Here is a 22,567-nt window from a genome sequence, read left to right on the forward strand (position 1 = left end):
GTATTCCTCCAGGTACACAAAAGGACTCTAAATTTGACCTTTGACTGATTCATTTGCATTGTAGCCTGAATCTCAAAATGATGGTAGTATGCATTATCCTCTAGATCTTGATGCTAGTTCACTGTGAAGCATTTGGAGTCTTTCAGCAAAGTAGTGCAAGAAAAATAATGTATACAATGAAATGTGATTCTTAAAAAAGTAAATAAAGGAGAAATATGTGCAATTTGTTTCTATGTTTCTATGTATGTTGTTATATCATAAAAATTGGTGCAGCTTTGTGTAAAACTGTACATGCAGTGCAGTTCCTAAATCTGTGATTGTGATCCTGCCCTTCTTTCTTCAGTATTACATTTCATGGTCTGCTGAAATCATGTTTGGGGGATAAAAATAGTATATCTTCTGTTTTTTGGCATCCAACCTCTAATTTACAAATATAATTTATGCTAATCTTGAAAGTGCTTCTCAGATAAAAAGTAAAATGTGTCATCCTTGGTATATGTGTGTATAATTTATTCTGATGAGGAATAGACATTTCAAAGCCATTTCAGCCCTTTATACGCAGAACATTTGATATGAGCAGAGGAGCTGCCTGTTCACTGGTCTAGGAGAAAGGAAGTGGTTAAAAAATAGCCCAAAATAACAGCAGATATTCCCTTAACCCAAAAAAGGCTAGAGGCAACGAGTGATGAACTGCTGTTTGCTCAGTCAAGCCAGCTCATATACAGTCCTTGAATTAAGTATTTTTATTCTTTTTGTATTTTTACTGTTAGTCGTTTTCATGATTGATTTATAAAAATCTTCCTACAGCATCATAGGTGTGGGGCTTCTTGTTTTGTTTTTGTTTTGTTTTGTTTGTGGTTTTTCTTCCCTCTCTGGTCAGATGGCATCCCTGATGAATTAGGGGTTTGCCATGTCAGAGTGGCACTTCATGGACAGGAGTCCTCCTGGCAGGAAGAGACTTGGTCATCCACTTGCACTTTTTTCCTTGTAACTCACAGTTCTTCTCACTTCTGCAGAGGAGCCTGCAGAGAGTCCCAAGCTCAATCAGCCCGGATAACAAACCAGTATTCTTCCTACTTGCCTGGAAGAGGAGCGAGCAAGCAGCTGTTGTTGCTTCTCTGGAATTTCAGCAGGAATTTTAGAGGCTTTGGGATCAGAGTACAAAAGGGGCAAAAATGCCTTCAAATATGCTATGCCTGAGCACTTTTCCTCCTGTTTAGGAATTCAAGTCATATTCAGGTGTAGTTCCATTTTTGAACTTGTGGTTATAATGTCAGAAAGACTCAGGTAAGGAGCAAGGGAAGAAAAATAGGAACCACATAAAGATAATGGAAAATACCAAGGGGTTCTTGGTGCCTGAGGAATGAAACTAATCCTTTGTAAGTCTGAGCTGATAAGAGAATTTCTGGATGAATAATAAGAACAGTGGAAAGTAGATGGCTGGGAAGAAAATGTAGCTCTGGGGTATTCTCATTTTTCAGGACATAGATATTCCCAAGAATTCTCCTACTAGACTGAGGGATTTAATATTCTACATTGTTTGCTGTTAAGGAAGTAAAACCTAGGAAAACAAATTTTCACATTACTTTTCATTTGTTTTTTAGGAATTAATTCCATTTCTGCCCAGATCAAGTAAAGAAACTTCACAGCAAAGTAAAACCATTATTTGCAATGCTAAGTAGGAATGATGCAAATTAAGAAGACCACGCTGGCTAAGGCAGACAGTCTCTGCTTGCTTCTTCCTTGCCATGTACTTTTCAGAAATGTGATGACAAGTTTTTCTTAGGTTTTTAGCTAATCTGAAAGTACATTCCAAGTTGGTAGGACTGCTGTGACTCATGGCAAAGCAAGGTGGCTAAGACCTTTTTAGTGCTTTGTCCATTTGGAGTGTTTTTTGTGTTCATTTATGCTTGCCTTCATCTGTAACTTACCCCCTTGTGTTTTGTCCTAAAATGAATATTGCAAAACCCTCTGTGGTTGTTAAAAAAACTGCACAGTTCAAGTTATTCCATGTTTTAGTTCATTCAGTGCTCCCGTTTCTACTCGATTCAGCAGAGCACAATGGGCTGAACCCATATCTAGAACTGTGACATTTGCAGCTTGCATGCAGGTAGGATGATAGTGTGAACAGCAACTTCAGTATGGTTTTATTCTAGCCTGTTTCTGAGCTCAGAAGTTTCAGGTGACAATTAAAATGCAGGTTCAACTGTTTTGATATTTGTTGTAATATTTCATTTCCATCCTGAGGGATGGGAAGCTCACCTAGCTTCCATTGTGTTATCTGGAAGCACTCAGTGATCTACAAGGGTCTTGTTAGGGAAGCTCTGGGAAAGCCGTGCACTGTGTTCTTCAAAGAAAAACTGCTTCAGAACGCTTTTCTTCTTGCTGACTGGAGGCAACTTCACCATACTGCTCTTTTTCCCATTTCCTGCAGCTGCAGTCCCTAGATGTAGGCTCATGCCAAGATGCATTTTCTGCACAAAGTCCACTTTTCTTGCATAACATAAATGATCACGATTAATTTTATTGTTATTTAAGCCATCTTTCCTTGTAGACAAAAGTCTGTTTCATTTTTAACTTATTTGAATGCTGTACGTACTTTTTATCAGAGAAGCAGTTGAATCTAGCTAAGTTCAAACTGAAACTTCCCAGAGGAATAATCTGAATCTGTATTTCTATATACATTAATAAACTGTTTAATACTTGCAGCAACTCACATAATACAGTTTTGAAATGAGATAGAACCCATTATTGGTACAATGAGGAGCCCAGGCTCTTTCCTGTCAGAAATAATGGAGTGAGATCAGCTCTGCAATTATTTTCCCTGGCTGCCTCCATAGTCATTTAAGCAGCAAGGTGCATTTAAACCTTTTTCAGCCTGTTGTGGAACATACACCAGCTCCAGCCAGCTCCTGTGGTTGCATGCAGGAGGAGTGTAGATACAGATCCTTTAGCACTGTCTGGTTTCATGCTGTGCCATCAGCAGCGCTGTGCATTGCAAAGGTGCATTGCACAGGTTCATATTAAATTGTAGCATGCTGCTGCCAGAAGGCAGGGGATGCTGCATTAGATTCAAGCCTTTCTGCTTTTGTACTCAAACTCTGGGCATGAGCCTGGAGGAACTCCATTCTTTTCAGTGTGGTGGAATTCACTCTGTACAACTGTTAAGTGGACTTGGCACTCCACTTGGTTGTGCTTACTGGTCAAATTGTGCTAGAAAACACCCACTACTTGACATTCAGGCATCATGTCCAGCATAAGTAACAAACCCAAGCCTTTGGGGTCCTGGTCAGTGAGCAGGGTTCACGACTGAGAATCAAGGGCTTCTCTTCTTCAGCTTGGAGTTTACCATGCCTGACTTTTAGCTGAAGAGAAATGTCTTTAAACATGGCTGAAAAGAGGGAAATCGTGTTCTGCCTTTGTCCAGTTGCTGAGCAGATGGTGAAGAAGAGTAAGGGTAGATCTACTTCAACCCTTAAGCAAAAGAGCAAGATCTGTTCTCATCTGTTCCTGCCTCCTCTCTCTGGCTACAGGCTGTTTATTCTGAAGTGTAGTGAGCAAGAGAGGCAGGATTTTAACCTGTGACATCAAAAGGAGTTTGGTAAAGAGTTAAAACAAGATGAGGAGGGAAGGAACAAGAGAAGACATGATTTAATTGTTTTTGAGATGGTACATTTTTATTTCTGAAATATAAGATGCAAGTTTGGCATATATATAATTATAATTTTATATATATATTATAATAATATAAGTACTGTTCTGTGCATTGTTAGAAGACTCAAACCTTTTCGAGTGATTTCTGTGAGTGCATCCAGAACATGATCTGCCTTGTAATGTGTAAGCTAAGCACCTTCATGCAAAAGTGCAGTAAATGCACTTAGTAAATAGAATAACCTGGTAAGAACAGTAATGTTAGGTACACGGTGAACTGAAAATTTGTTTGCTAAATGTGATTTATACAATGGACCTAAGGAAAGAAGCAGAGTCCCCACCCGTGTTCTTCAGCATGTTTGGATAATAATCTTCTTTAAATAACTGAGGCAGGCACTTTTGGTAGTCTAGTGTTAGAGGATTATATTATTTTCAGAACCATTTATGAAAGATTAGTAGAGGCAAAGTTAATCACTAAAATTGGCTGCAGGTTTTTTATTAATCTTCAAATTAATGAGTTCTACCTTTTGATCTTTCTGGCTGCAAATCCCCGTGGAACTGATGCCAATTAGGATTTGGTAATAACCTGGTTTTGAACGTGGACCAGTGTGTGTGTACCTGTAGCATGCATGTGTGTAGGAGGTTTGTGTGTATGCATGTTGAAATGTGTCAGTACCTCTGGGCGCATCTTTATTTAGAGCTGTACAGTTGCTACCAATTTAGAAAGCAGATCTCACTATTAACAGAAACTAAAATAAAAATGCAGAGACTTCAGCAAAGTAATAAAGATTCTGCTTTACCATACACAAAATTACGCATTGCATAATGCCAATCTGATGCTTTACAACTAGGTACAACAGTCTGTATGTAACCTACAAAGAAGATGAAGATTTACCATCTGCTAGGGGCAGTATCAGGGAATGAAGTGACCTTATTCACTCTTCAAATGAACTGTTGAGAAATGTGCTTGTCTTTTAGAGAAGGAGATGTTTTCAGCACAAAATAAATTACACCAGCCCTAGGCAGCATCAAGCAGGAAACTTACAGAGGAGCAGACTGACCCTGTTCAGAGCTGCATTCTGTGTGAAGGGAAAACAGGAGGTAATTGGGGCTTTCTGAGACTTTACCATTCTCATACTGCCATCTCTGTGAAGGTTCTCAGTGCTGCCATCCCCAGAAGAGTGTAATACTTGAAATTACAATGCCTGTTTCATCTGACCTTCCTTCTTCTTTACCTGCATTTCTGAATATCTGGAGGTTACGTTCTTCCTGCAGTACCACAGCTCATTGCCTTTTCATCATCTGCATTTGCACCTTACTCGTCTGATGGGGCTGATGTTGCAGCTTTGTGTGCTAGTTTCCCAAGATACTTATGTGTGTCAGTGATCAAAGATGAGTGAAAATCCTTGCACAATGTGGTATTTCTACAGTAGCATTCTTTGGCCTACCAGCACTTTCATGTCATGTTCGGAGTTCTGACGTTTGAATTTTGCTCTGTGGTCAATTCCAAATCACAGTGCTATGAAATCTGAACAAAATCCTTTCTCGATTTCTTCTTGTAAAATTTGGAGAGAGCACATAGCAGTCTATCTGCATTTCACTTGTTGGCAATTTGTGTTGAAAAAACTCATTATTACATTTTGGTAGTCATCTTGGTTTAAGGAAAGTGCATAGCTTGTTTACAAGGCAAAAAGTAGAGTTTACTCCGTGCAGGCCAAACTGAGGCCCTGGTTTTAGGTAAAGCTGAGACAAAGCTGGGTAATTTACTTTGGTGTGTATTTTCTCTTACAGGATAGGTGGAGAAGTAGTGAGAGGAAATGAAGGAAGCTACGTGGGGAAGCATTTCCGCATGGGATTTATGACAATGCCTGCTCCTCAGGACAGACTGCCACATCCTTGTTCCAGTGGCTTTGCCGTGAGATCCCAGTCTCTTCATTCTGTTGGAGGAACTGATGATGAAAGTAGCAGCTCTCGTAAGCAACCACCACCAAAACCTAAGCGAGACCCCAACACCAAATTGAGCACCTCATCTGAAACAGTCAACACTGGAACAACAAGCAAGAGTGGGAAACTACCAGACAGGACTGAAGGTAAAGACTATAATTCTTTACAAAAATGTTTTTGTAGACTCAGTGTATAGACAAGTTGCTCTTGTGTTTAAGTATTACTTGTTTGTTTCTCCTGTACCAACACGAATATCCTGCATCACTGTTCTCCAGGTTTTGGACCAGTGGGTAATTGCCAGCTTGTAACATTTCTCACAGAACCATACCACTCATGCTGGTATATAATGAGGCAATTAGTTGAATGCATTCAAAATGGAGCAAAGAAGATATTGCTGTCAGATGGTATATAGAATAATTTCACTTAGACACTGGCTGCAGACTTACCACCATGATTACTAGCACTGTGCAAACTAATGGTTTGGAGAGTGTCTTCCTCAACAGAGAAGTAAAGGTCCCTTCCTTGCTCTGCATTACTACAGATGAACTAACTCTATAGGGATCTTCTTCCTTTCTTTCACGCTGGAAGTGCATTCTGTGTGGCAGCAGGACCAGCTGTACTCCCTGCTAGGAGATATCAGGATGACTACTTCACAGTGTGAACTGTAAGGAGAAGCCCTTAGAGACAAGTGTTTTTGGCTGGTGCTGGCCTTTCTCACTGCAGTGTTAGATATCACTTTTGACATCCTGTGCAGTATGTCAGGCTCATAGTGAACACCCCTTTTGTTTGTTGTCTTGGCCAGAAATACTGCTTAGTTATGCATATGCTACAACCCCTCCCAAGTAAATCTAATTTGTAAGGTCATTGGTGATAAGAAAAAGTGCAAAGGAATGTGTGTTTCAACTATTAGCATGTTTGTCTATGCTTACAAGGATGAACACATGCTGAACAATACTGCAGGCTTATTTAAGCTGCTGTTGGCAGTTATTTTGCATATTATATTATCCTCTGCAGTACCACTACACCAACTCCATTGATCAGACTAACAAGAAAAATCTAAGCATTAAGCAGCTGCCCTTAATAAAAATAGTTTAATGATGTAAAACCAAAGCTTACATAGAAACTATTCAGATTTGTGCCACAAACAGATTTAATGTCTCATATTGAATAGTCTTTAATATGAAAAAGAATGCTTGGCACAAACTTCTTGGTTTAACAGGCTGTGAAGAGTAAAGGTAGGTGCTCTAAAGTTGCTCAAAAGATGGTTTAAAAACTACTGCATTTTGAAATATGTTTACAGTTCTCTAGTATTTACTAGCACGTTTTCTCCTTGAAACTGCACAAGAATCACAGAGGCTAAATTTTGCAGTGAAAGCAGTAAAAATGGGCTCTAACATCAAGAGATGAATATCCATAGTAAGAACTCTGGGAAGAACTGGTGAATGAATAATAATTTATCACTGTCATGGAAGATAATACATAAACGTTACCTTTTTAGTGTAATTAAATGCCTTCATGGAGTATTGAGAACCTCTGCAGTGCTTACTATGCTACCCGAATTCTATTCATCCTGCTGGTTTACATATCATACAGCTATGGGCACCTTCAGATTATCGTGAAGAAGTTTCTGGAGATTTTGAAGTGACAGAAACCTTTAGTCATACTTTTAGATTCCTGTGTTCAAAACATCTGCCCATTTTGTCTATTAAATTCACGGCAAACATAGTGGGGGGTTTCACCAAAGTGTTGTATTGAAAGTAAGATCAGATTGTAGGATTTTCCTTTTTTATTATAGCAATGCAACTTTAAATCTTGAGATGCTGGCAGGGATGATAGAGTATTGTGTTTGGATGAACAGGCTGGGCTTCTAAAATGCTTTTCATACCCTCCCAGGGAGGTTTTCGGGAGCTGAAGTCCAAGAAGATGCAGATTTGAATTTTAGTTACTTTTGCCTATGTTGTACATAAATATTTGTATATGCATATGTTTCTCTCACACGTTTGCATATGCTTGCAGCATTTCCAGGCTAAATATCCACAGCTCTTTCCAGGATCTATGGAAGAGAATAAAGAAAAACTCCATTGTTTCTCAATCAACTATTGCAGAATCTATACAAAGAAGCTGTGAAAAAAAAAGTTGCACGCTCATTTCTTATAGCAGTGCAGAATAATTCAAACTATAATATCTACTGTCTGGCCCAGTGGCTACTTTCAAAAAGAATTTGCTGCATTTCCTAGGCAACTGGGGGCAGCCTCACTGCTCATTTTTATTCAGCTTTTTGATAGTGATCCAAGTTCATACCAACAAAAGCAGTTGCTGATGGTAACTTTATTCTTTTCTCGATCGTAGTAAAGTCAAAATTCTGTATCCATCACATCATAACATCCACCAAAACAGGAGATTGTGTTTGAATATGAGTCTGACTTTACTGCAGAAATAAGTTGCAGGAAAAATTTGGTCATGAGCTTGAAAGACCTTTTCTTCTTGAAGCACAAGTAACATCAGTAACAGCCCCAGAGGCTTTGTAAACTTTCCTTTAAGTGCTCTTGCTTCCAGATTTGTGGGAGTGTGAAGATCTTTTAAGTTGTGACAATGCCTGTTAACCCTGTCTCATTATGCAGTAATGTGGTAACACTTCTGTTTGTGTTTCGAGTTTACCTTGGCTGTGTCTGCAAGAGCAATCTCCAAAGTGAAGGCCCGATTCTCCTTCACTTGACTGCGTTTCTGTTGGTGTGATGCCACGCATGCTTCTGTGCCTTCTCTAAAAATTCACTGTTCCTTTTTTACTCTTCCGGCTGCCTCCCATATGCACCCACTGAGAGCCTTCCGCCCAATACTTCTCTGAGACAGATTTCTAGAAAGCTGTATTTAGAAACGTAGGCAGGGTTTTCAATCCCTGGTAGGAACAGCAGACAAATATACCCTGCCCCTTATATCACACATTGGAGGCGAGAAGTGAACCGAACAGAATTTTTAGATAACATAATTTTAAATAATGTATTGCAGCAAGTAAGGCAGATCTAATCTTCATCCTGAGAGGCTTTTTAATGAGAAAATGCAGTTTAAGTACTTGATGTACTTCCAGTGTCTCAGCTTATAGAAAAAAGATATCATAAAACAGCCTAATTGGTGAATGTAAGAAACCTCACGTGATGGCTTTTGTTGTCTTTGGTTGTTGCCTGTCCACAATAACGGTTTCCAGACCTACTGCAGCACCTAAATGAATGAAAATAAGTGAACTGCATTTAAAAAATATTTTTTGTTACAGTTTTCTGAACTTGTTTAGTAATCTGGACAGTGACAACCTAATATATAAATAAAAATGCATGCACATAAAATGTAATATAATTGATGTATACATAATATACATATATATTACCTGTGCATATTATTACGCATATAATGCAAATGCCAGTTGTGTGTGTTTGCATGTACACATAAACCCGCACACAAATGTCCATTAAATCTCAGGGGTGGATTTTGAAAATGCTGCTTGCTGTTGTAATTCTGTTCCTGCCAGAGCCCATGGGAGGTTTAGGTCTGATGACAGAAAATACTGCTGGGATCCCAGCTCTGGAACCCATTCCATTTATTCAGGGCTTTCCTGCTGAGTACCTGGTGTGGATGGAGATAGCCTTCTTACTGCTTTCTGAGCCCATGCAGAGGAAGCCTCTGTCTGTTGCTCAGCAAAGTGGGCAACTTGTAGGGAAAAATATCCTCTGGAGAAAAGCAATTACAGTAACTGTAACTGGGGTTGCAGACCAGCTGGTCTCTCTCATAAATCTAGTTTTCTGTCAACGAGACTGGTGACTCTGCCTTGTAAACTTGAACTTTTGCTACCCTCATTAAACAGAACTTCAATGAAGGGGCTTTAGAGCTTTCACCATCTTGAAAAAAGGCTGGTTTCCTTTTATTTCTTACATTAGCCAATCATGTATTTAATGTGGATTTTGAAACTGTACCCTCTGTAGGACCATGTTTTATTCTTCCTTACAGCCAGATCTCCTGCACCTTTTCATCCATGCCTGCTAAAGGAAGAAATATCACAACAGAGCCCTGTTGAAACCTAACAAATCTAAAAGGACTGACTGGTGAGCTCTGGTGGCTGCAGCCATGGGCTGTTTCAGCCATCACTGCTCCTGCGGTCTATTTGTCTCCCTCCTACTGCTGGGCCTGACAGCTTGTGCCCAGACAGTGAAATGCAGGAATTCAGGCTCCCTCTCAGCAAGGGCTGGGCATCACCATGGCTGGCCGTGCTGTTGTGCAGCTGGGGCTGGGACGTGAGCACTGGGGAAGGTGGTACTGCTGTGTGGGATTAGGGTGTGTGGCACCATGTGGGTGTAGGCTATGCAGGGATAGTGCAAGCCAGTCAGTGTTCAGCCATGTGTGAGGCAGTACCTGCCTTATTGCCCGTACACTCATCTGATTCGTGATCTTAGAACTGCATTATATGTCATTTTCTGTGCAGGGTAATCTATCTCTTCCAAACTGTGAGGCTTGAGAGAGCTTAACCTTAAACTGTGCACAGTGGGAGAAAGGAGCTGGGAATTGGGAGAAAAGTCAGAGCCAGAAGGCACTTACCCTGATGTCGGTGGAGTGGAGTTGGTCCTTAGCTTTTGCGTGTGACTCCAGAGGTCTGCCCTGCTGTCCCAGTGGCAAGGTGCAGTGTCTCCATTCTTTACAGCAGCTTGTTCCCACTGAGCTGTTCTCTAGTAGGAAGCACAAAGCAAAGATTTCTCTCTCTACCATTTAATAGCTTTGAGATTTTCAAAGGCTTTGCTTCTAGGGATGGTGGTAGTAGTATTTTGGTGCTTTGGGGTTTGGTTTTCTTTGTTTTTACTGAGACTACAGTTAGTCCCTCCCTGCAGAGAGCTGATTTTCCTACTGCAGCTCCCTGGGTTGAGCTGCTTACTTGTGTGAACCATCTCCTACAGCACTTCATTTTTTCAGGTTTGTTTTCTGGTCCCTCAGATAAGGGAGGGCAAGGGGAAGGAAGGAATGGAAGCAGTGGTTCTAATAGCTGTTATAATGGCTTTCTGCACTCAATAATGAACACAATGTGATTTTTGGAGGGATTTATAAACAAGTTTTGAAGCCACAGAGGGAGTGTATTCTTACCCCCAAGGCACATATGCATACTCATTAACGTTAATGGAAGTTGCAAGCACTGAACAGAAAATAGACCAAGCAGTGGTAAAAAAAAACACAAAGATCTAGTTACTGACTTGGGAATTGCCTCCTGCCCAGGACTTGGCAGTTGGTACTTTAGCTATGCTGTAGTCCATCCTCTGTACTTATCATCTTTTTTACTTTTTAATTTAACAAAGTTGCTTTATGTATTTCTTGTGTCTCTTTTCAGATTGGGATGTTACACATTTGCTGAAAGAAGCAGTTCACCTTAAAAAAAAAACAACACAAAAAAAACAAAAAACAAACAAACAAAAACAAACAAACAAAAAATCCCTCAAAATTATATGTACAGCCACCCCGTAGTACAGATATCTCTCTGCCTTCAAGGGTGACAGAAGCTGTGATGTTCTTGGTAATAGAAAAGCCTTAATAAAGCGAGCGCAGGGAATGCTGTGCTTATTTACTGTGTTGGCTGCAAATGCAGCCAGTCCAGGGAGGCTGCATGTACTGAGCTTGGGCTGCAAAGCCCTGACAAAGTCAGGTGATTCCTATAGAGAACATCAGCTTTAAGTCAAGCCTGCAAGACTGCAAATAATCAAATCAAAACAAAACAAAACAAAAACAACAACTCTATAAATCATAATATTTGTGACTATGTTACATTTTTTTAATTTTATTTATACCTCCAGGAACCATAATAATAGGCCTTCCCAGTATTTCCGCCTGTGAGCTGAAATACTATGAAGCACTAGATTCCTGCATTATTTTGCATCACTGAACAGCCCTGAAAACAGAGCCGGGATGGGGGGGGGGGGGGGAAGGAGAGATCCAGGTAATTCTCTTGCCTCATTTTGACAGCACTTCAGAGTATGTTAAATAAAATGAAATGCCTGTGAAACTACAAAAATAACTTTGGGTTTCTCATGCTACATTTCTGTTTATTTCTGTTTTCCGTACTGTCTTTGGCACTGCCTGTTAAAGACACTGTGGACAAACGACTAAGGGCTTGAGGAATCAGGCTGAAACCTAAGTTCCCTGTTTACTCTTAGAGCTGGTTGTAGTAATAGAGGTGTCTGGTAAAACTCATTTGGAATTGAAGAACAGAATATGGCTGCATTCCTTTTTCCACAGCTAATATGTTGGCTTTCCATCTCTTCATCTTTATTTTTTACAGGTGCACTAACTCACTTACACAGACAAGTCCTTATGGAGTGAAACCTAACTGAGCACTGAAAGATTCCCTTCCAGGAGGCTGATTCTGGCGGTCAAGCACACTATGCTCATGTTGGCTTTGCTAGGAATGCACAGTGCTTAGAGGTATCACATCATAAGAGATTTAAGTCTGGCTCCAGGTGAGATCCAGTCATGGCTATCTTCTGTTTCATTGGTAATTTCTTTCTAATGACTGTTTGAGTCTAATTGTCTTGATTGGTGTGCTGGATTGGTGCTTTCATTTCTTCCATTTGGCTTAATACTGGGTGACATCAAGCAACATATGCCTGACATGCTGCAACTGCATTTGGCACTTTATACTTTTCAATTTGTATGTGTGCAAACAGTGCTGTGTAGGAATAACAACGTGCACAGCAATGAGAGCTTAGCGGGGTACAGCTTCCTTTTCTTGCACTGCCGTCAGCTTTCCTGCAGGTCACAGTGCACCAAGCTGGACTTTCTGTAGAGGCACAGGGGAAAAAAAACAGCACTAAAAAGCAAAACAAGCATTATTATTATTATTATTAATTTTGTTTGCTAATTTTAGTGGCCAAAGCTTTGAACTTCTGGCATCTCAAACATCCTCTGAAATCCAGTGTGGTGCCATTGGCAGCTAATTGCTGGTTCAGATCCTGCTTGGAATGCAGGGAGGGAAATGCTGGACCGTGTATTTCACATCATCAAGAGGCATCACTTAACATCATTTCCTGGTGCGGCGACATAAGGAGCAGTATAATATGAGCCAACACAGCCTACCAGGGCTTTGTGGGATGAAGAAGATTCCTGGCATCTTCTTCTTGCATGGCTGCAAAGAGAGCTATCCTTAGTAGAATACAAAAGCATAACTGCTCTAAATCTTGATGTAGGTTGTTTGATAATGCTGCAGATGTACAGATTCTTTCTTCCCTCAAATGGGAGAATTTTCATGAGATAGATTTTTGGTTGTGAAAATGGAAGTCTCTTAATAGTTGGATTTTGGTGAATAAGACGGGAATAAATTATTTAGGCTATACTTGTGCCACTCCAATCATATTCTGACAGTTGATGCTTGCTTCTTCCCTTTGATATTGGCTTAGTGACTTTAACCTGTTGCTTAAACAGGTTAAACAGATGCTTTACTCATGCTTTAATTACCTTTCATTTACCTCAGCTTTCCAAACACTTCTGCTACAGCTAATCTTTTTCTTATTGTTGCATCTTCTGATTTTTGCTTCTTGGCATCTTTTCCCTCTTTTGTTAGGGTTCTTGTTTTTAATCAAGTCTCCTCTTTGTTTCTAGTAGTCCAGCCTGAGCTAAACATGCTCAGCAGTCATGGGTGAGCTTCGTGGCACAGCTTTGGAACAGTCACTGACAACAATTCCTGTTTGTTTTTGTGCTCCATGTTTCTCTTTCATCCTCTTTCTGACTTCTGAGGTGACACAATGAGGTTAAGTCTTGTCTTCAAAAGGAGAAAATTCTCTTATCTGGAGTCTTGTACAACACTGCCAATATGGCACTTGCCATATGTACAGTGCAACTATATGCCAGGTGAATTTATGGTGGTTAAACCAGGCTGCAGGACTCTTGTAGATCAACAGGGCTCTACTAGTTTCAGCAGGCCACTCTGTAAAAACAAGCAAGATAAAATTGTAGATGCCAGGCACGCAGAGTAGCTCTGAGGGGGATGCAACTGATAACGTGTGAATTGTCTGTAATTTTGTCAATGCTTTATTTAAAGTTGAGGAGGAGAGAGAAGTCACCCCTGTAGAGAAGGAAGTAAAATGAGTAGCTGTGAGCTCTTCTAAGCCGATTACACAGAGTGTTTCAGCACTGCTCAGCCTCTGACCGCAGAGGTGTGATGCCTCCAGGCACTGCTGTGTGCTGGAAGCTGCTCTAACAATGCTCTGCCCACTTCAGCTATCATTATATTCACCCCAAAAGATGCTCAATGACAACCTGCCGAAACTGCTTCTGCAGGGTCACCTTGTGTTCTTTCAGTGAAGGCAGGAGTGCCGATCTAGATGAACTCTGCTCCAGCAGGGGTCATTTGCTTTCCTGCTGCTCTTTCTGTGGTGACTCATCTGACCTCTGCGATCAACATTGTGCTTTGTTTTGAAATGTGAGCTTCATCAGAGACAGGCTTGCCGGATGTGTCATTCAGAGGCAGCGAGAGACTTTTCATGCAGTAGCCTTAAGGAAAAGGATGGCTTAAAAGCCACGGGATTTCAGGGGAAGAGGGACGCAGGGAAAGCGGCTGGTTTCTTGTCCCGGTGGAGGCTCACTCCTCTCTCTTGGTAGGATGGGTGAGAGAACTGAAAGAAAGCAATTGGCTTGAGATAAAAACGATTTACTGTGACAGAAAAGAAAGATTTTTTCTAAGAAGGAAAAATCAGCTCTGTCCCAGATGAAAGTAGGACATGGTGTTACGCACAGTATCACCTTGGTGGGTCTGCCATCTTGATTTAATGGGCTACAATCATTTTTGAAGCTTGGCAAGCAGCTTGCTACTTATGTCAGCAAATAATGGGCATGACTTACTTACTCTATCTGTAGGAAGAAGACAAGTATTGCTGTGGATCTAAAAAATAGAGAGTCACATACCACAAGACAAACTATCTGAGTATTTGCATATAGTCACTGAGAATATGCTGGGTGGGGATATTTATGGAACAAAGCAACAGTTAAATCAAGTGAGAAAATGCAGAACATTGTTCTGAACAAATGAAGTAGGTGATCTAAACTTACCATTTAATTAAGCATTTGGTGTTTCTCAAGCCTGATTTCCTCCTTTCTCCTTTCCTCTGTGAATCATTTCAGGCTCCAGTGCTTGGGTGTAGGTAGTCTGTTAGAGCACTCAGAGACAGGAGCTCTTGCAGAGGTCAGTTTTGCTCAGTGTTTCTGTGGCCACAAAGTTGGAAAGCAGCTGCACTGTACCTTCTCTGAGAAGTTCATGAAGCTCAGCCAGGGATGTTTGCACTTATTACCTCCCTCAGCTATGATAATTAGAAATCAGTACAAGGCTGGAATAAGCCTTTGTTGAGGTGAACATTGCCAAATGACACTGCAGAGACCATCAGTGCCTTTCAGGAGGCAGAAAACATGTAAATAAGCCCCCAAAGCCCCCCCAAGGGTTGACCAGAATCAGAGTGGTACCTACTACCACATACCTAACTGACATGACATTGGTGTCTGAAACGTGTTGGTGGAATTTGACTTATCACACAGCACATCCCATGAGACAAAATGCAGAGCCTAACCATCTTTTTGGTGGTACTTGGAGGATTCCAGGTGGATAGCTGTAGAGAGGGACAGGCAGCAGAAAACCCTAGCTGACAGCCCTATTAGAACTGGGCTCTAATAGCTGTACTGTAACAAAGATGTAGAATAGAGGGTAACGAGGGCTGACTTCGGCCTGAGTTCTCACTGTGAAGAGCAGTGAGATTGTGGGTGGCTGTAAGAATAGAGTGAGAACAATTTATTTACAGTAAAACAGTGAAAGCTGTTCAGGTTCCATCTCCAAGGTGACAGTCAAGATGCCATAAACATTGCTTTAAAACTGAAGGGCTTTACTTATGTTGTCAGTCTGTAGATGCTTTTCCATACTCCATTGTGACTTCTGCAGATGAGCACCAGAGCCCCCAACAAACAGGCGAATGTGCTTTCTAAATTAATTTCTCTGCAGTCGTGATTCAGCAGGTTTTATTTGCATACCCTTAATGTAATTCATCTAATGCTTGCTATTGATAAGTTCCCATGCCAATTGCCTTTCTACATGTAGAAATCCTTGAGATTCTATTATACAGTCTCAGTATTATTTTTCGTAGTGCTACTGCTGCACAGGCTGCAAAAGCTGTTTCACATGAGGACTGTGGGCAATCTGAAACACAACCCAGCAACACTTAACAGCAACAGTGGCTGTTTGTATGGTTAATGTAAGGATTCCTTACACAAATCCTATTATTTCTGTATTTCCAGAGCTGCGATGACAGACAGTAACTTCTAACTTCAAAGACTAATACAGAAAGGCTTGATTACAAACATTTTGTAATTCTTCTTCTTTTTCTGTTTTGCCAATTAAATGCTATCTGGATAAAGTGGGGACAAGAATTGCTCAGTCTTTGAAAGAACCAGGAAGTGAAGTTCGAAGTATATGAAAGGGTGAGACTGGGCATTCAGCAGGATATTTTGTCCCTTAGGTAATTTTTTGGAGACCTTGTCACTGTAGGTAAGGTTAATGAGCAAAGCTCAGTGTGTCAGCTGGGTGTACAGAGCAGAGGAGGGATATGAAAGAGAAAGCCTGGAAGTTACTCTGCACTGGAGCCCAGCAGTTGGGGGACAAACTCCCTCCAGCATGCTGGTACTCCTGACTGACTGAGTTTTTGAAATGTGCTGGCATCTCTGGATCTGCCCTCATCTTAATGCAGAGCAAAGGTGCAGGCTCTGGCAGCAGGATGGCTGATATGGGTTGCTTGGCATTTATAGCTTGTAAAGAGTGAGGCAACGGGGCTGCAAATTTGGCTTTGTGGCCCAGAGACACAGGCCTAAGCTGAATACACCATCTTCCTACCTTGGTGCCCATTGGTTTCTTTAGTTGTGTTGTTGAATTAAGGCAAAATTTAATTTAATTGCAGGGCCCAATTCTACTGTTGTATAGGCATTAAGTTCTGGAATATTGCTATCAAGGTCACTTGGATTGGAGCAGAAATCATTCATTTTAAAAGTTGGAAGAAGTTGTAGTCAAAATAAAGCAACCTGAGTAATTTTCAAGAAGTCTCTTTAATCAGAGCCTTGAGGCACCTGAGGATTACTTTACTACTAGAATAGATTATTATTTTGGTGTCAGCATCATTTTAGGACTCTGTCTTTTAGTCCTTCCATTTTGACTAGAGTTTTGTCCTCTTTAAAATGCTCAGATAACATCCAGTAAGAGGAAATAGATCCAGGATGAGGAAGAAATATGCCCTGTTTGAAATCACTGTGCTGAAGGCGCTTACTGCTTGCAAAGGTGTTTCAGTGAATCCAATGTTTCTTTTATTACTTCCTTGTTCTTTTCCCCCTTTGCTCTTTCCTACGATCATGCTTTAGAAGGGCATAGTGTAACTTGCAGGGAAAAGACTTGTGTCTGTGAAGATGGTGCTGTTTTGGAGGCTGGTTTTTCTTCACAATGAAGAGTTGTTCTTTGATGTTACTCCAACCCGCTGCTAATGTTTCTGTGGTTGTGTGCTAAGATGTTTGTGTCTATGCATGTAATTTATGGCTCTTTGCAGTGTAAGAACATTTGCCATTTAGAATTGCTTGGAGAAGAAAAGATGCCTCCAATAGGTACATTTAATATTTGGTTTTGTTTTCTGCTGTGGCTTTGCTATGACGGGAGCCACTGTGCAAAGGCTGATATAAACAACAACAAAAAAAAAGCATTCCTAAAACACTTTAGAGTTCAAACTGGCAAAAGACACATGTGAATAAGCAGCATTAAGGGCTGAAATGACATCCGAGGCCCTGAGGCCTGTGACAGAGATACAAATTAAACTCAGGTCTCCTGAGTGCCAATCTTTAGCACAGTTCAGAGGACTGTGCCTTTTTAAATTCAATCTCACTAAGAATATTCAGAATTCATCTTTAGAGATAATGAAATCAGACCCAGTACAAGCACTGGTGCACAAATGCTCTTTCAATCAGGTGCACCTTTGAACAAGGAGTTCATTTCATAAAAGCCAGTGGGGTTACTTACGGTCTTGAACTTACACCACACACACGCATGCACACGTAGGTTCTGTGCAGCCCCAGTGTTGGATTTTCTCCATTCAGTTCAGTGCTGTAAATCAGGATCTGTGCATCTTTGGTTCAGTACCCAGAAAGTTCAGGGTTTAATTAAAGAAATTCCATTTCCTTTCACTCCTGGAGGCTCTTTTTTGATAGAAGTATCCCTCAAAATGCAGCATGATTAATCTTTCCTCATTTAGAACAACATTTGTAAGAATTGGGAAAAAAACAAAACAAAACCTGTTAGGCTTCAAATCATTCCTTTATTCAGAAAGAAATGGAATGCTGTGGGCTCTTGCAGAAATCGAAAGGGAAGAATTGTACTGTTACTTGTATTTTTGTCCTGTTTGAGTGAACAGTGCAATAAATCAGCTTGGTCTTCAAACTACAAAAGCTGGTAAAACACCTAAAAAACAATAGAAAATGATAAAATCCATTTTAGTTTTCAGATGTTTTTTTTTCATTCCTTATACAGGCAGCAAAGCATAAGAAACAATGTGATAACATATTTGCCTATTTCAGATAGAGAAAAAAAAATGCTACAAGAGGATAGGATGGCAAGTAGGGTTCTATACTTCCAAAATCAGCTATGAAAGATGGATTACCTGGGCATGTCTGAAAGCTATGCGTAACCTTTGTGCTACAAATATCTCATTTCAAAAATGTCGTATTCTGCTTATTCAATGGGGTTTCGTAAGGCTATTTTAAGCACCGTGCTGCTTGCTTCCAGATCAGAACTGAAGTTATTACTGCCTGCGTGTTTGGTTTTCCTTTCAGTTTATTAAAGGCAGATAATTGCTTGGCACTAGATTGCTAATAAATACAGGCAGTTGCTGCTCAACAGGTGTAAACTCAGTGAAGTTGGGCTTTATTTGCAAGGACGGCGGTACTTCCAGTTCTTCAGCTGTGGTAGGTTTGGTAGTTCGGAAAGCTGAAGACAGAGTCCTTAGCACAGCACCTGAGCTCCCACAGCCTGAGCAGCAGTGGCAGCTCGTGGTGGCTGCTGAACCGCCATCCTCCAAGCATCTCTGCACTGCTCCCTGCAGCCCTGGCAGCGAATTGCCTTAATTGCAATAAAAGCATCCACAGGGGCTTTGTGAGGCAGTTTTGCATGACTAGTTAGGGAAGTGGCACCTGGCAGAGAGAGAAATTGTCCTCACCTTCATCTTACCCTCTGGCTTCACAAGTGGTACGAAAAACTGAGCTGACTGAAAGACAAAAATCTGTCTTAGGAGAACCGTGAGGATATTTTATGGAGGAGATGTGGTATTTGTGGAGAGGGAATTTCTGATTGGAGATGAAAAGAAGAATCCAGAAACTTTTGTTTTGGGAGGAGAGGTCTTGAAAATACCCTGTTCAGGAGAAACTCCCCAAATATTGAATATGTGTGGCTCTGCAGCCTCCAGCTGAGAATATCATGCCCTCTGTTTGCCATCCCAGCTGAGGCGGTGCTTGGGGACTGCAGGTAGTTGGGGAACCCACAGCCACGAGCTGCTTCTCACTGTCTGCAGGTCCTGGAAACTCCCTGTGAGCAATCCCAATGCCAACTCAGCTTCACCATCTGTTTATAAGTAGATCAAGAAATTGACACATAGTGTCGTGATTAACTGGGTCTCCTTCCCTGTGGGAATTAACAAAGAGCAAGTTTATTTCTAATTGAAAAAGCAGTGGCAGATTTTTGCTATTCTCCACAAAGAAAAGCTCAATTAACAGACCAACAATAGTCCTTCTCTATGCCTCTGTATCCCTCAATGTATAGGTGTGCCCAGCTTGCTGGAGTAGATGTAAGAATAATCCCTGGAGTGGAAGAGCTGCAGCCTTCAGTGACAGCAGTGGCAGTCAGAGCAGCACCCTGAGGAAGCAAGACCCAGATCAGAGCCTGCAGGGATCCATAGGAACTTTCATATTTCTTCCATTTACCTTTGGGTCAGGCCCCATGTGCAGTAAAGTACTGGTGGCCAGGTCTCAGGGTGGATTATCAGGGACAAACAAACTGGGGACATGGTAATCCATGTTGAAAAGCACTTAATTACCCCATATTTAGAGAAGATGACACTGCAGTACGTGTATCACCAATATGTCAGCATGGTTTGCTTTTCATAGGAGTTTATGTTCCCAGCAGGCACCGAATGCTTTTTCTGCCTGATAAATGTCAAGTACTTAAAGCAATCTTGCCTGTTCCTCTCAAGAGATTGCCAAATAATCTCCTTTCATTGGCTATGGGCTCTTGCCAGGGCTTCAGCATTTGTGCACATTTATCCCTGCCAAATGTTGGTAGCACAGGAGCTGTACAAATACTCCCTGCTCCTTTTGCCAGCTTTGCACAGCTCTGTTCAGTTTCAGGATTCCTATCTTTTCCTCTGATATTTAGGAGTAGAGCAGAAATTTGTGTGCAGGTGTTCCATAACCCTGGGTGCTGTGAATTCAGCCCTGGCTATTGAGCAGCATTTCAGAGTAAAAATCTTTGTTCAATAAACATAGTGTCTTGCATCATAGCATTCTCAAAGCTAATTCTGTTCATCTCCTGAATGCCCCACTGCAACTGAAGGAAGTTCCCAGTAGGTGTTGTGCAGCTCCTTCCCAATCATAATAAAAGATTTCTTTGCTGCTCTATATCCTCTAGGAAGTCTTACAGCACCAAATGTAAATGCTAAGTAGCAGATTGGAGGCAACTCTATGAGGTTTGATAAGTATTTAAAGTATTTAGTTTTAAATTTTAGTTTTAAGAGTGCAGTTTATCACGGAGAGAAAAGGATCTTCATAACATACCATCTCCTGGAAATAGATGTTTTAATAAAGGAAACTGGCAGAGAAAGAATGCTTTGAATAGAAAGAGGAAAGCAAATCTTTCACCTTGTCATGTTTTATGCTGCGGATCATATGGCAGGGCCAGATCATTTGACCTTTTTGTTGATAATGTCACCAAGATATTTTAGGCTAATGCTACATACCGTGCAATGGCAGATGAGAATGCTATGTGTGTCAGTGCAGCAGTTAATTTCAAACCATGCAAAAATACTTTACGAGACGAGATGGCAGAATGTCACTCATTTTTCCATGACATTTCTCATTTCCTTGTCTATAATGTAATAATGTCTGAGTGTTGTTTGTATAAACCCCAGCACTTCGGGAAGGGCAGAGATCGCACAGCAGAACCTTATCAGCTTGCATAAAAATAGTGAAAACAGAAGGAAGAAAGAAGCAAATGCTGTTTCTAGCACTTTCTAGGAAAACATGGTGTTCTTAAACACTCTTACTTTTAAGTAAACATATCATCAATCAGATTAAGGAAGGTGTGGAGAGAGGACTGAGCTCAAGTTGATGTCAGTAGAACTTGTATGAATGTGATATGCAAATAATATACGAAATAGAAAGGGAATGGTGATTTATCTGGAAGCAGAGCAAGAAAAATCTGATCGTATGGTCAAATACATCAGGAGTAATATTTTCTGCAAAGCCCAAATGACTCACATAGCCTACATCTCATTCCCCAAAGTCTATCATAAGACATTCAAGAAAATTAATTTGGGTTAATTAAAAAGACAAATTTAAAGTACATTAGGATATATCCACAGAGTGAAAACTATCAAGCTACCAAATACGCTTATCTGTAGTAGCTTTTGCGTGTCCCTAGCCTGCTCCAAAGTGGAACACATTAATTGGAGCCATTGTGAAAGTATAATCTCATTTTTGTGAGCTTTTTTTTCTTATTCTTTTTCTTTTTTTCCTTTTATTTCTTGATAGTTTTCTTTTTGTTTTTGCTCTGTTTTACATTAGTTTTATGTTAGACGCATGTTATTGATGAAGAGCAGTCCTGTTACTTCATCTGTCAGCTCACAAATATATCCAAGTCTCCTTAGTCCCAAACAAACCTAGGATCTTGTTTAACAGCTGCCAGTATTTCTATGCCTTTTAAGAAGTACCGAAGAATTATTTAAGAGATAAAGCAGAAGGATTGCAAAGCAGTGATGCTGGGTTTGAATCCTCCTCTGACATTGACCAAAACTCGTCAGCAAAATGCAGCAGTGCAGGCACCTTCTCTGGCAGTCAGGATCCTAGCTGGCCATCAAAACACTGCCTTGCAGCTGGCAGAGCTGCTGGCTTTGGGAACACATTGAAAGCTGTTTCAGAAAGAGTATTTTTTAACTCTGTGAGTGCTGCCTGGCTGGTTTAAGATCAGACATTCTCTAGCTGCTATCTGATTGTTGGGTCAGCAAATGGGATCTGGAAATTCTCTGAATGCTGAGTTTGCAGCAATAGATCTGTAGCAGCAATTTGCAAGAGCTTTACTATCTGATAAGAATGGAAAGGTGCCATTCTAAGCTGGCATGCAGCTTAGGAGCTTTGGAAAACTGAGAAACTTGTCAATGATGTGTAAAGGCCTTTAGTGTGAGAACTGTTTACTCTATAGGAATGCAAAGTAGGTTCAGTATGTGTAGTAAATTTCATTTCAGACTTAGTTTGTTGAATCCATGTAGGATAAGAACTGACTTCAGCTAAACATTTAATGAGGTACTCTATTAACCCCAACATTTAGTGAGATATTTTATTAAGTATTTGTGCCAAGAGAACAAAATGAGTTTCATTTGTCTTTAATTCCTCAAGGATAATTTGGAGAAATCCTTCACCTTTTCAAATGAATTTCATCATGTTTTGATTTCTAATTTCACAGATAAAATGATCTGTTTTTTTCTAAATAAACCTGTTTCAGGAGGACCTCAGTCCATGAGGTTATTTTGTTTCTCTTGACTTCACTGAAGTCTTGTGTATTCATAGGACTGAATTCAGATAAATGATTAGGAATATCCCAACAGGACATTTTGCACTATTTTCTGTTAGCATTTCCTTTCCTTTTCAATGCTGAGACAATTGTAACATGCAGGATGTT

The 22,567-nt window shown here is 40.6% G+C and overlaps 1 protein-coding gene across 6 annotated transcripts in view; it reads left to right on the top strand.

The window, feature by feature from the left end:
- NYAP2 (neuronal tyrosine-phosphorylated phosphoinositide-3-kinase adaptor 2) overlaps nucleotides 1-22,567 on the top strand; it is a 124,311-nt gene that overhangs the window by 49,923 nt on the left and 51,821 nt on the right. For all 6 annotated transcript variants that reach the window (XM_072344661.1, XM_072344666.1, XM_072344664.1 and 3 more), the window contains one exon: nucleotides 5,443-5,741. In XM_072344661.1, the coding sequence (XP_072200762.1) occupies nucleotides 5,443-5,741 (299 nt within the window). The remainder of the gene's footprint in view (nucleotides 1-5,442; nucleotides 5,742-22,567) is intronic.

This window comes from Excalfactoria chinensis, chromosome 9, assembly GCF_039878825.1.
Source record: "Excalfactoria chinensis isolate bCotChi1 chromosome 9, bCotChi1.hap2, whole genome shotgun sequence".
Lineage (NCBI taxonomy): Eukaryota > Metazoa > Chordata > Aves > Galliformes > Phasianidae > Excalfactoria > Excalfactoria chinensis.